Source organism: Pseudonaja textilis, chromosome 2, assembly GCF_049901715.1.
Source record: "Pseudonaja textilis isolate UNSWEBS1 chromosome 2, rPseTex1.2, whole genome shotgun sequence".
NCBI lineage: Eukaryota > Metazoa > Chordata > Lepidosauria > Squamata > Elapidae > Pseudonaja > Pseudonaja textilis.
In genome coordinates this window covers 70,529,495-70,543,919 of record NC_141991.1, presented here as the reverse complement: position 1 = coordinate 70,543,919, position 14,425 = coordinate 70,529,495, and the positions used below count along the sequence as shown (strand labels likewise).

General features: G+C 35.4%; 1 protein-coding gene across 3 annotated transcripts in view; it reads left to right on the top strand.

The window, feature by feature from the left end:
• The window catches only part of GRIA1 (glutamate ionotropic receptor AMPA type subunit 1), a 248,195-nt gene extending 239,749 nt beyond the window's left edge, over positions 1-8,446 (top strand). For 2 of the 3 annotated variants that reach the window (XM_026696642.2, XM_026696640.2), the window contains exons 15-16: positions 784-918; positions 3,659-8,446. In XM_026696642.2, coding sequence (XP_026552427.1) covers positions 784-918; positions 3,659-3,850 — 327 coding nt within the window. In that variant the 3' untranslated portion in view covers positions 3,851-8,446. The remainder of the gene's footprint in view (positions 1-783; positions 919-3,658) is intronic. The other variant, XM_087924247.1, reaches the window with a different exon arrangement.
• The last annotated feature ends 5,979 nt before the right edge of the window (positions 8,447-14,425 follow it).

Sequence of the window (14,425 nt, the reverse complement as noted above, 5' to 3'; positions counted from 1 at the left end):
TGTTTAATTGGTGATTAATAATTGCCATTATCAGTAAAACATTGAGTTTTAAAATGCATCATAACATACATGCAAAATCATTTCTCTATTAAAAGCAGAGGCATGCAAAATCATTTCTCTATTAAAACATGCAGAGTCATTTCTCTATTAAAACAAGAAGGCAGAACCTCTTAGTATCACAGCAATAGAATATTGGACAAAAGACAAGGAACGTGTTAGGATTAAAACAAGCAATTTTGATTTGTTGCTTAGCAACAGAAATTGCGGGGGAAATAGTCAAAGAGGAGAAGAAGAGGCATTTCCAAGAGAGAGAATTATTTTAGGAGAGGGAAAGTGGAAACTAGTAAATATTAGCTCAAAGTAGCTATCTTTTTATCAATAATTGAAGCAACATATGTTAGTTTCCTCCAATCTTAGTGCCCATTAGATATATGGGAGTGCAATTCTTGTCATCTCCAGATCGTCTGAATGTTCACAGTTCAGCATGGTTGGGGAACAATATCTTGGCAAAAGGTGATCAAGCAGTTAAGAGTGATAATTTCAGATGTCTTAGACTTAATCATTTCCAAAGGTTGCAAACGCACTGAAACCTTTAATCAACTTTGTGTGTTTGGTGGGGTCAGGCTACTAGTAAAAAACAAAGAAAATTGAGATGTCTTATGTGTTTTAAAAGTGGTGACTCCCCAGTGTTATCAGGTTAAGCATTCCTTTTGTGTTTGTCAAGATAAAGTACAACTTTGTTCCTTCCTCCCCACCCCTTCTCCCTTCTCCTTTCTCTTGTAGGACAAAACAAGTGCTCTGAGTCTCAGCAATGTGGCCGGGGTTTTCTACATCCTCATCGGCGGTCTTGGACTAGCCATGCTGGTTGCCTTAATCGAGTTTTGTTACAAGTCCAGAAGTGAATCAAAACGGATGAAGGTGGCAACACATTCACAGGCCTTTCACACCTTCTTTAGGATACCAGCCAGCCTCCTAATATGCTTTTAGAAATGGATCCAACCAGGATGGTGATTAGGATAGAAAGTCAATATTTTAGGGACAGCGCTAAGTTTTATCTGACTGATCTGTTTAGTGTTCAGCTGAGTGAGCTAGTTTACTGGAAATGATATGTGTCCAAAATTGTCAAGGGCTAGGGAGTAATATGTTTAACTTGACAGTGATTTTGCAGGCATCCTTATTTCAACAAGTCTCCATCAATCAGAACAGCTAGTAAATTTCCTCATGTTTTTATTAGTAAAATGGAAGTGATCTAGGCTAATTGGGCTGGCCTTGGAAAATATTTTCAGAGTCCATCCTTGATTAGTTAAGAACAGAGAAAAACTCTGTTCTACAAAAGAGAGAAAAACTGATTTATTCCAGCTTGGTATCTTTTAGTTTACTGTATTGTCTTCACTGATTAGAAACAACTTTTTGTGGTTCCAAAAAGATACTGTCCCAATGCCAATTTTCAAATGCCAGAGAATAAACTAGGGACTATTTGTTTGCAAAGCATGCAGTTGATCAACACAATACTGTCTTTCCCCATAGTACAAGTTGCTTTTAGTTGTTCCATGGTACTTAGAATGCCCAAAGAAGAGTCTGTTCAGGAAAAGTTCACAAATTTCAAATGTGTGTTTTTTGCTGATATGTATAACTCAGTTAGAAAATCTTAAGAAGCCTTATCCTTCTTATGCAACCATGAGGCTGTTACATACCTAAATTTGCTCAGGCTACTCTTACACTGACATATGAAGCGTACAAAGTCTTGACTTGAGTATCTCCAAACCAGCTAATTATAGTAGCTGCATACTTAATTACAATACTTTTTGCAAAAAGCTTCGAGATTTTATTTATTTATTAAATGTGTATGCTGCCCATTTTACCGTCCAAGGCATAGCTTTATTTTAGATGTAATATTAATTCATTTTCCTATGTAGAAAAAATATTTCTTGGCGGAATCCGAAAAAATGTGTTGTTGATTTATATTTGTAAGAAGCACCAGGAGCAGTACAGCTTTTGCCCTCTTTCAGTTCAGATGTCTAGGAAATAATGGAATATTTAACCTGTGTCTTTGCTTGTTGTAACTAATTTTAGTAAGTTCACTTCGGTTCATAATGTACATATTTTTAAAGAATACCATAAGGACACTTTTTTTTCAATACAGCTTTTCCTTGCCCTACTGAGTTTTCTAATGCCATTTACAGAAATGAAGGTCTTGATCATGAAATAAGACTTGTGCAAACCAATTTTGCAAATGGCTGGTAAACAGCAATAACCAACCTTCCTAACTGATATGCTACATACTTTAGATGTCATATATCTCTCTGTTTTGATAAGGAAAAGAATCCTAGAAGACCATATCTGAACCAAGCATTTTTCTGCCTAACATAGGCTTGGAATCTAATCCTCAGTAAACAAACCCAAATTCAACCTTTGACTTCAGGGTTTGTTAAATCAGATAACCTGTTCCTTGCACCATTTGTATTTAGTTTCTCAGCTTACCTTTGGCTATTATTCCTCTGCCAATAACCATGCATGTCAATACATGCAAAACAGAATGTTCTGAAAGTTTAATCTTTAGATGATAGTCAAAATGTCTTTGGAGATTCTGTCATCCAAGTCATAGTTGTACCAAAAGTGCTTTTTCAAAAGGCAAGTGAACTTTCTTTGTTTTTGCTTGAAGACTTTATACTTCTTATCCAAAAAACTGAAGAACTGATGAGAAGTGAAACGTCTTCAAGCAAAAACAAAGGAAGTTCAGTTGCCTTTTGAAAAAGCACCTTTGGGATGATAGTCAAAACTGATGACGTACTTAAGATTCAGGTAGACAGTTGTTAGTAACAGTATTAAACAATTAACAAAGTTACTATTTGTTCATGAAGGGTAGAACCTGATATTATCCCATGATAACAAGAACTTGAAAAAACACATTTTCAGAAAAGAATTAGCAGGAGGGAGAGAACTTGATTCCCCACTCATGAATACCAATTCCTAACACTTCCTTCCAATGCTGGAAACTGACCAAGAAAGAGAAATGAAAACCTATTGGGTTATTTGTTTTTTATTTTTTTCAGGCAAGAATTAGGAGATGAGAAAATAATGAAATCCTATTATGCCCACTGATTTTTCATATTAATCAACTCCCCACCTCCATATTAATGTTATATAAAAAAAATGGGAATCTAAATTTCCAATCAGTCTGGCAGTCATTTGACTTGACAAAAAAAAAAACACCTTTAAATATGATGCAGTTAATAATTAATTAATGTGATTTTTCATTCACTTTCCAGGTGAACTATTTTCCTTAATTTGTGACTTACCTAACCTAAGCTACAATCCTATAAGAGGATTCATTAATGAGCCTTTCCAAGCTCAAGACATTGAAGACTAGATGTATGTATCTTCTGTGTCTATCTTAAGCCCTGGCGTGCATAAAGCATCTCCTAGTGATAATAAACAAAGCTTCACGACCTGCTGATATTGCTGGAGATAAATATGACTGTTAGTAGCAGTCAGGAGAATTTCCTGGGTTACATAAACTGTATTTTAGAAGCATATGAATTGAATACAGAAGTTTTAAAACTGTATTGGAGGAAGAATTAAAGAAATTATGTATATTGTTATTGTCCAACCATTACCAAGGACAAGGGGGAGACCCCCCCTTGTTTCTCTTAAAAAGGGTTTTTGTTTGATCCCACAGCAATCAATCAATGAAGCCATACGGACATCAACCCTCCCCAGAGCATCTGCAGCAGGAACCAGCAGTGGAGAAAATGGACGGGTGGTGAGCCACGATTTTCCCCAAACCATGCAGGAGATTCCATGCATGGGTCACAACTCTGGGATGGCCCTGGGAGCAACGGGATTATAATTGTCCCTTGATGGATCTTCTGGATGAGACCAGGGTCTCCCTTACCCCAGCAAGGGGCCAAAGCAGACCATTCAAGAAGAGGGACAATGCAGTGGATCTTCTAGAAGAAATCAGATCCATTTCCTTTGTTTTCTTTGTGTGTTTGTATGTGTCTGTTTATTTTGCAGTAAATCCACAGGCAGAAGAAAGTACATCCTGTACTGCAATAAGGAGAGGGCAACTGGACTGAACATAATTTGGAGATATCCCTGAGACACGGTTACAGAAACACTGAGGAAGACAGCGCCATTTTGTTTTTAACTTGGTTGTTAATAAGTTCTTAGTGTGTGCAATATATATTTTTATTACTAATTCCCGTGATGTCAGGGTAATATCAACCCTGCCCTGCTCAAAAGTTTTAAATCAGGTTTAGTTTGGGATGCAAACCATAAATGTCTACACTACTAACAGTGAAAGTGGGGAGGACACTTGGAGCAACAAAATGTGTTAAAATTGTTGCAACGAGCCTGAGTAGAAGTAGTGAAGGAGTTCTTCATTTCCCTGTCAAATGGGAGAAGGAGTTCCTTGGAAAAGCCTAACTTGGAGAAAGAAATAGGAAGGTGGTTTTTTTTAAAAAAAGAGTTCTGTTACATATTCAAATTTGCAAGATCCCAAGTATGTAGAGGTTAGCGCCACCTATATTGGCACTAATTGCCAATAATTAATTGGTGTTCTTGGAATTTGCATTTAATAGGCTATCACTTCGACAGGTTACCAGCCAGCCACCTAAGGTGAGGGCTATTTCCTTTACATGAGGAAAACCAGGAAAATGTGTTTATTTGTGTGTGTGCACACATGTTTGTATGCATGTGCATGTGTACACATAAGCACATTTCCTTGTCTGCCTTCTCAAAAATGAATAGGCAAATAACAGCCATTTTCTCATTCTTGCACTTCTGTAAATGTTCCTTCCAGTGGCAATTTTTCAGTAGAGAATCCTGCATTGCCAATTAATGTTAAATATCCAAACTATTTTGAATACATTCAGCTTTTTGATCTTTCTGGAATACATCTAAAGAATATCCCATGGAGTAACTGAGCTTTACTATGACATGCGAATAAATCCAGATTTCATTGAATGATGCCAACAAGGAAATGCATTCACCTAGATTCAGCCTTCCTCAATATTTGCAGTTGGTTCCATTAAAAAAAAATCAACTAAAATCAGATTCAGGAATCAAATCTTGACCGGCAACCACATCTACAGAAAAGCCAACAGGTTGGTTTTCCAGCTCATCTATCTTCATGAATGAAAGTGGAACACTCAAAACATACCGGCTGGTACCTAGCTTCCTACTTTGTCTTTGATCCAAAACGCAAGCTTACAATGAAATTCTGAAATTTACAAAGATGTCCAAAGCACTAGAAAGTGGACTTGTCAACAGTATTTCTCCCAGTCATGTGCATGCTAGCACACCCAATGAAATAAAAGCTCCAAAATGAACAATAAACTACTTGAGCACAGCAGAACACTTTCCACTGAAGAGAACTGTGTTAAAGAAGAGTACCTTCCACTTCATCACTAGTCCAGAGGAGGCCCAGCTCTTCTTACATTTCCCATCCTCATATATGCATTTGTTCATGACTGGATCATAACACCAGATTTTACAAGGGGCTAAACCTTTATCCAAGTGCCAGTGCAAACTCCACAGGGATTTGTAATATCTAAGACCTGCAGATAACAATGTGCAAAACATAAGACTTGCATAGAATGGAGGAAAGATGGTTAAGGCTTCAACACAGGCTATAGACTAAAATGACTTCGTGATGGGGTTTGATATGACATGAGTTTTGTTTTTCACAAGTGTGACTAACAACTGGCTCTAAAACATTCATATATCACATATGCTTATAAAGTGTAAGCAGCCACTGAAGTCTGATTTCTAGGAACTGATTTTACCATTCAACACTGTGTTGTTCCACCCACTTCCTCCATTCCTCTTAAGATGGCACTTTCATAAGACTGGCAATATGGAAAATGCAGATCCCCTTATGAGGGCACAGCATGCCTAATAGCTATTTCTTTCTGTCAGTGCCACTGAAAAGCTTTTGTCTCCATCACTTCATCCAGCTATCTGTCAAGACTCAGATCTCAGCATCTGATATTAACTCTTCAAGGTCTTGTTCTTGGTGTATTATTATTGTTATTATTTTATGTCTGCTTTTGATTATATTTTGAGTTTAATTCTGTGTATGTATTTATGGTGCACCAAATTCACTAAACCGAACCTGCTTTTTTGTTAAGAGAACTTTTGAGTGTCAAGGACAATCTGATATTTCTGGTAGTCTCAAGAACTTTAAAAGTTCCTGCAACTATCTTCTACCTTCAAACCCAATTTAAGCAGAGTGCAAGAATTTCTTTTTGTGTGGTCCAAAAACAAAAAACAAAAAGCCCCATGAAATTTAAAGAAATGCAAAGTATTTGAAGCAGAAAGTATCAGTGGCATGCCTAACAATTGTACCAGCCAGTTAAATGAATGTGTAGAAGGACAAAGACTGTGATAATAGGACATGGATAATAGGACTCATCTTTAAAATGTTTTTTGATCAATGAAAGGGTGGGAGGAAAGAAAGAGTAATGTTGAAGAAGTTGGGGAAATGTTAACTTGTAATATGTATTTTTACTACACTTTTCTTAAATATAGAATAATGGGGATTGGGGAACCCTTAAAGACATTGACATTTTCTCAACAAGAATCCATATTTAACAGTTTTGGCTTTCATTAAATTTTGCTCTTTGGTACCTGGATATATATTCATTTTTTAGTTTAAGAGTTACATTTGTTTTCACTTACCATCATCTGGGATTTTTTATAATATGAGTTCTTTCTCCATTTTTCTTCCCTAACCATGTTGTTTCGTCCCAAGACTGGATTAATGGAAGCAGAACAAAATATGTTGCAATTAGTGTTTGCAAACCTTTGCCAATACAGAAACCAAATTACATGTGAATGTGTAAAGCCCTCTAAATTGTAAAAAAAAAAAAAAAAGTTCTCAATTTGCAAATATTTAGAAAGTATTCTAAATAGTTAAATGGCCATGGAGATTCTCCGACATCCAGTTAATGGTTGTCCCAAAGGTGCTTTTTTAAGAGGCAATTGGACTTTCTGGGTTTTCTTTGAAGATGTTTCATTTCCCATCCAACAAGCTTCTTTAGCTCTGACCGGATAGTGAGGAATGGAAGAATTTATACTCCTTGCAGACACCTGACCAGACAAATGACCATCTGTCTTCAAGGAGTATAAATCCTTCCATTCCCCACCATCCAGTCAGAACTGAAGAAGCTTCTTGGATGAGAAGGGAAACATCTTCAATGAAAAACCAGAAAGTCCAGTTGCCTCTTGAAGAACATCTTTGGGCTATTCTAAATAATAGATACTGACAAATTGATATTACTTGAAACTCCAGGCTACAAAATGGTTTCATTTCATACTGAGTCTAACTTTTGAAAATGGTTTAGGAGCTGATTGTTCTATTAAATTGTTGCCAGCAGCTGATTTGAAATGGACCTTCAAAGTAAACACAAAAAAACTATATTCACCGGCCAGGTTTTGAAGAGTTTTCTGACACAGTTACAATGAAGCAAATCAAATTACACCTCTCAGTAGTAAACAGATTATTACAGCTCAATAGATGCAACTATAATCACTGTTGTCCATTCCTGACTTGAAAGTTTAGGATTGTTCCTGTAATCCCCAAACCTCTCAGCTGGCAATACTGGGAGTTCTTGCATGCCAATCGGCTATATGATGATGTATATATCATGCTAAACTGAAGCCTTCTATATATGTCTAGTAGTCATTGTGGCCTGAAGGTCTGAATATTGGTTCTAGCTCATCTGGAAGGCTGTGGTTTCAGGTAGGCTATTCTAGCTCAACAATAATAAAACTAGGGACATGTCAAATCTATAACCAACAATTTTTTTGTGATTATTCATTCTTAAGAGCAATTATTTCTTAGAATTGAACATATTTTGCAAACAGAGGATCTACCAAATATTTAAAATGGTCAGGAAAATAAGTAATTATAGTGAGGAATTTTATTTTATTTTTAATACAGTTGTGCACTTGAAACAGATTGACACAATTTGGAAAAATACTTAAATACTTAACATGTTTAAAATAATTCTGTACTTCAGAAGTTACAATGTTTAGCTTAGATTCTTAACTATTTGCACAGATTACATAATTATCTTTAAAATGCAGCACACAGAAAAAGAACGTTATCCATGTAGTATAAGTTGTCAAAATGACAAAGCAACTTCTATCAACTTATGGAGTCAGTTATTTTTTACACACAGTTCCAGCCTAGATATTAAATTTAATATAGGAAATGATAAACATTGGGACTGCACCTTTCATTCAAGTTCAAGAATTAGCAGCTTTATATAATTTTATCACATTTGTCGGGTGAACTACACAATAATGGTGCCATTCACATTTTAAACTATGAGTGTCTGTTTTGTTTTATTTTGCTGTATGATTATGTATTCAATTTATTCTAGGGCTACAATCCTTATCAGGTTTACAAGCAGGCTAGTTCCATAATAAATCAATGGAGCTTAATTCTGTGTGTATCTTGTAAGTCAGAAGTGGAGGAAAAATTGGCACTCCAGATGTTGCTGAATTATAACTCCCAGAATATTAAGATGTTCAATGTGCTCAATGAAAGTAAGATTTAAAAGTCATCCATACTAGCTATTTACTTAGACTTAAAGCATGGTTTTCTTCTCAGACTGTGGAGTTACATGTTAGATCCAATAAGGAAGTACAGAAATGGCATCCATGGCTGTTTGATTTTGAACGTTATCTGAGTACCTACAGAATAAATATTTTCTGTTTTCAGAAAGATAAATTATTCTGGCTTTATGGAACCTATTGCTACTGGTGTTATGCATGTGACGTTATCACTATTAACTTTTGTAAAATGATCCAACTATACAGTACAGATCATTCCCTTGTCATCTGCTGTTTCAGAACATTCTCGCGTGGAGTATATTTCTTTATCCCTGTAAATGTATCCTCTAGAAATGTTCCAAATATAATTTCAAGAATTGGGAAGCCAAGTGTCTGGAGAAGACAATTTTGAAATAGTGGATATTCAATAGTATTTGCACAGCTATGGTTCAGTCACAATCCTCTTTATTAAAATGTATCCAACCACTTGTGAATCCCTTTGAAGTTCCTTATGTAATTTAGTAGCTACTTGTGAGCACAACTGCCTTCCTTGACACAGGTCATGTGTCAGACTGGTAGTGGGGAATTAGGTAGGTAGATGACAGAGAGAGATATTGAATTTTAATGGCTAGTTAAAAATCTATTAGCCGTAGTTGAGCCATAACCAAATTGGCAAGTTACATTGCTCTTCTATGTAGCTGTCACCAAGTGAAATTTGCATATCCCATTAATCCATAGTCTAGAATATCTATTATCCATATACAATAATTCTATCCCGTAAACTTTGCAGGCTTGTACATTTTATTACTTATTTTGCTTTATGATTTAAAGGATAGCATACAACCAGACAATAAATTCTAATATAAATTAGAAATTAAGCAAAAATTATAATTGCAGAAACCTCACAACATTTATTATTTTCTAATACTGGTGAATAATTATATTTTGAAAGGCTATAATAGCAAACTTGCACAAAAAAAACCCTAGCTTTAGTTTTCTCATTATGTCAGCCAAAAAAAATAGTTTTTTTAAAAAGAAGCAATAAAGAAAGAAACAAGCAAGCCCTGATATGAAGTGATATACTCTTTTCTGCTCATCATTCCCCAAGGTCATGTTTTCTTGATATAGTCATCTTCCATAATGCCCTGTTAGATTATCCTTTATTGAAGTCAACACATCTAGAGGGTACCATTCGAGGTCTGTTGTTCCACATCTTCCTACTGTTCATCTATTCCTGTCACAAATGAAGGTGAATATATGTGTACTAAGTAATGCTGCAGGATCCAATCTGGGTCAGTCCACATGACCAGAGATTTTATCTTCTGAGCTTTCATACTCGTGCAGACTCTACAGAGAAGTACCCTGAGGATGGGCTCCAGCATGTGTCCAAATGCTCGGAAGATAAAAACTCTGGTCCCAGTGACTGACTCAGATTGGATCCATTCCTATATTTCCATAGCAAAACAAAAAACCTTCCATATTTTCCCAGATATTGGTGCAATAAAATGAAGACAAGGGGACCAGCAACCCCCCAAAACATCAACAACTTTATTGCCTCAAGTGAATTTCTGCTATAGTCCTTAAAATCTTGAATGATCTAAATCTATTCCCAAAGACCCTGAGGAACTCACTTCACCCATACGTTTCTGCCTATATGCTTCAGATCACCATCAGGATCCTTGGTCATAGGCTCACCAATTAGCACAACTATGTAATGAAACAGAAGTTTTCTCAGTGGTAGACTTGGAATCGCAAAACAGTCTCTCTGCAAGCCTTTTAAAAAGCTATAAAAATGAATTTGCTTGCATTCATCTTTCCCGAGTACATGATTTATGCATGACTTTGAATTCCAACAATATCAAACTTGGCTTGATTTCCCCAGTTTTATATTACTTGTGGCTTTTGTATATTTAGATAAGCTAGTGCTTGAACAACCTTTATTACTAGTAAGTGATTTTACAAGGGGCAGGTCTCAGAGGCAGGATAAAGTATACTGTACAAATAAAGTAGTGCTTAACACTTGTTCTCTGACTATGACCTGCCAGCCCAAAGTATAAGGCAAGGCTGGTTTGCAAATGATTTTTAAAAATAAAAATAAAATAGAGAATGGCATTTTTCCAAATACCTAATCTGATTTGCAAATGTGTTGTGTTACCGCACCATATGTTCTTTCAAAAACTGTTGCCCAACTATAAGCTCAGTTGGAGTAAGCAACATTGGAAGTTGATTGTTGTCAATATTCGATAAATAATGAAATCCAAGTAGGTAATTAGGAGCTCAAAACCCTGAGAAATTTATTTACATTTATTTTGCACGTGTCATTGCTATACCTTTATTTCCCATCCACCCACCTGCAGTTAACCATAGAGCAAGGAATTTAAGGTTAAACTTCTACTGCAAGTTATAGCTGCATTATTTCCATTTATTTATGGTTCGTGAATTCTTCAGAATCACTAGATCAATGAGACTTCATTTTCTAAGATTTATAATGTCTAAATAATGGTGGATTTTGTGTTGCCAGACTGAAGGAGTTTAGTAAATGTTACATCCTATACTTCCTAGCACAGCAAAATCAGGTAAAAAGACACATTTCTCTATGATAGTGCTATGAAGAACTTCAGAACTGTGAATCTCCAGGTAAAGTTCTGTGATTTCACTTTCATACCATGGTTCATTGTGGTCTTAGCAATTTCTTATTGGGCAGCAGCAGTATGGTGGTTTGTCCAGCGTTTGGGAAATTTAAATAAATTGTATCAGAAGATCATCTTTCTCAAGTACTAGAACTGCTGTTAAATATGTAGGCTCCTGTTGTTTTAGGAATCTAAAATTATCTGAATTCCTTCTTTAAACTTCAAATATCATTTATGTTTTTATTTATATTTACATTTTTTTTTCTTAAGGATCATATGCTGAAATAAACAGTTCTTTTATTCTCATTTTATCTCTGTGTAGTAGGCTAGATCCCAAAGTTATCCAGTGAACTTAATCATGAAAGAGTATTTATCAGGGGTATTAGCAATCTTTTTTAAAAATGTTTATTAAATATTAATAGAAATATAAACAAGTATAAAAAGAAAGAATAAAAGTAAAATGCAAATGAATAATTGAAGGATTTGGAAATGTCATGGAAGTTATAATTTTCTAGTATGAGCAGTCTTAATTACAGACCCAGATATTTTTTCTTCTTCCTGGAGCACAAAATAATACATGTTAAAATGTTTTTCTGAATTTCTATGGAGATTCTTCTGCAAATGGAATTAGTCCTAGATTATATTGGTATCAGCATTCCCATGACTGACTATAGTTGTTGTATGTCTACTTCTGGTGAAAGAAAAATGCACCTGAAAAACCTGACTAGTGATGGCTCTGAGCCCATTTCAAACTCAGATTCCTCCCAGGGATTCATCAGCCAACTTCCTGATTAGCAGTTCTGGGCAGCCTTCAGTCTTAAAGCAAAATGGCTGCCAGGAAATCAGAAGCAATAGAATTTTATAACTCCATGGAAAGTAATGTGTTTGTGTAAAGTGATGTTTAATTGCTTTAGAAGTTATTCACCATGCGAGTATAACTGAACTATGTCAAAGTACAACTCCACACTATTATTTTGAATGTGAATGTATAAATGTCCTCAAAAACATTTGAAGCAATTGAATTGCTAATCAGGAAATTGTCAGAAGGACTCTTTAAGCTCAAACATGACAAAATTAAATATGAAAAATACTAGTGATTAGTACATTAGCTTAGCTACACATGTAATTTGTTATGGCCTTGGGGCTTCAAGATGCCAATATTGGGACCAGGAATGATGACAATGAAGTTGAAGATATCCCTCAAACTCCTGGCCTACTACTAGTTTTTTAAAGAGTTTTGTGAATGAATAGGAAACTAGCATGATATGAAGCAAAATGCCAGCTTTATAGGTTATAATCTATATTTCAAGCAATACCTCTAGTCTCCATATAGATGGCATTTTTAAAGATAGGCATTTACGTTCTAGTATTATACTGTGTGTGGCCACAATGGATCCTCCTTTTTTATGACAATACATACATGTTCAAAATTCAAAATAGGCCCATTGTCCTCAAAAGGGCAGAGGTATTTGGACTAATACGTTTTTCATTATACAGCCTTCAAAGCTTTTGAAATGTGCATGCTTTTTCAGTGGCCGTTGTCCTTTTAAAAAGTGTTCCAGCTGTTTATTTAGAAAGGTCTATATTTGTGCGGGCAAAAATGTTCAAAAGAGAGTTTTTCTTTATAGTGCAATGTGATTTAAAACTTTCATCAAGATTTATCAGCAAATGGTGATATTTACATTCCAAAAATGGAAATGTATGATGGATTCAAATAGAATTATTCCCAGAAAAAAGTTTCCAGGAAGAAGTTCCACAACTCTTGCATGAACTAAGACTAAGGACCTATAAGCCACAGCATTATATTTTATTTCTTAACATTACATATCATACACAAGTAGAAGTGGAGAAAAAACTTTGATCTATAGAAAGCTTCCAGTCGGCACATAAAGGTGTTTCAGGGCCCACATGGCCAAAGGCTTATAATATAAACATGTTCTACTGCTTTCTTTGCTATTCAGAAAACATTAAGGATATCTTGCTGTGATCTGAAATTCCAAACACACGACACTGCCTTTGGGAAATTTCTTTATTTCTGGCTATATGTTAGTGGTTCCTATTGAACCTAGCAGTTTCTACTAAAGAAAAAAAAAACACATTTTGATTGAGTTATTGGCTCCATATTGATCAAATTGATCAAATCATCTCTGTTTGTTTTTGGTACTTCCAGCTGAATCTTCATAATATTTCCCTCAAACACAATATTGCAAAGGTTGAGGTGCACATCTATCTTCTCATTTCATACCTTGATTACCAGCCAGATTGACAATTAAGCCAGAAGACTTGATCTCTCTTTTACTGATATCTTCCCTTATATTGAAAATGCCAATCTTAACTTTTGGAGGTATGTTAATGCTCTCCATGAATAGCATAACTTTATCATGATTTTTTTCATGCTCCTCGGTAAGAATATGGTGATGCTTCTTGGATAGTGCTGCCCTGCCGTCATTTTGAAGCAGGTTAAATAGAGAAATCCTAAATAAAGCAGGTTAACTTTCTTCTAGTAAATTTGAAGTAACTTTGGACAACGCTGGCTCCATTGGCTAGGAAATAGAGCTGAGCACCACCTCCTAGAGTCAAACACAACTGGAAAGGGGAAACCTTTAGTTTTACCTTCAAAAAAATAAATGTAGGATCTACACCAATCTCAGTTACTGGACAAACTATTTTAAGACTTTTTAGTTCATCTCACTATTCTTTTGTATATGATCACCAGTGTCAAAAGCAGCATGATTAGGAGAATAATATGTTTGGTGATGGAGAGAGGCAGCTGACCTAGGTAGGATTTTGCTTTAAATGTTTGTTTTCAGAATGCTTGCAAGCATTTAATTCTATGCTGAATTAAACAAACTTTTGGATGTTCATATCCAAACCTAAATGTGTGTTTTATCTAGATTTGGCTTGACTAAAACCCTCTCTGGACTCCCAAATTTGTTTTCAAATGGTAACTTGTGATGTGTCAGTGTGGCACATTAGATGGAGAGTAATTATATCAATTACACTGACTTTTAATTGAGTTTAAATATATATGAAATAAATTTAGCTTCAATATAGGCTATAAATTAGTGCCTGGGCCACTACTTTTCTAATTGCAGCACTCAGCACACCACTTAAGTGCCAAGGGTTGCAACTCAGAAAAAGAATGCTTCTCTGATTTCCAAATTATTGACTGTAGATGGTGATTTTAAAGGCACAAGGAAGACTTCTCAATGAAATATGTAACTGTAGCT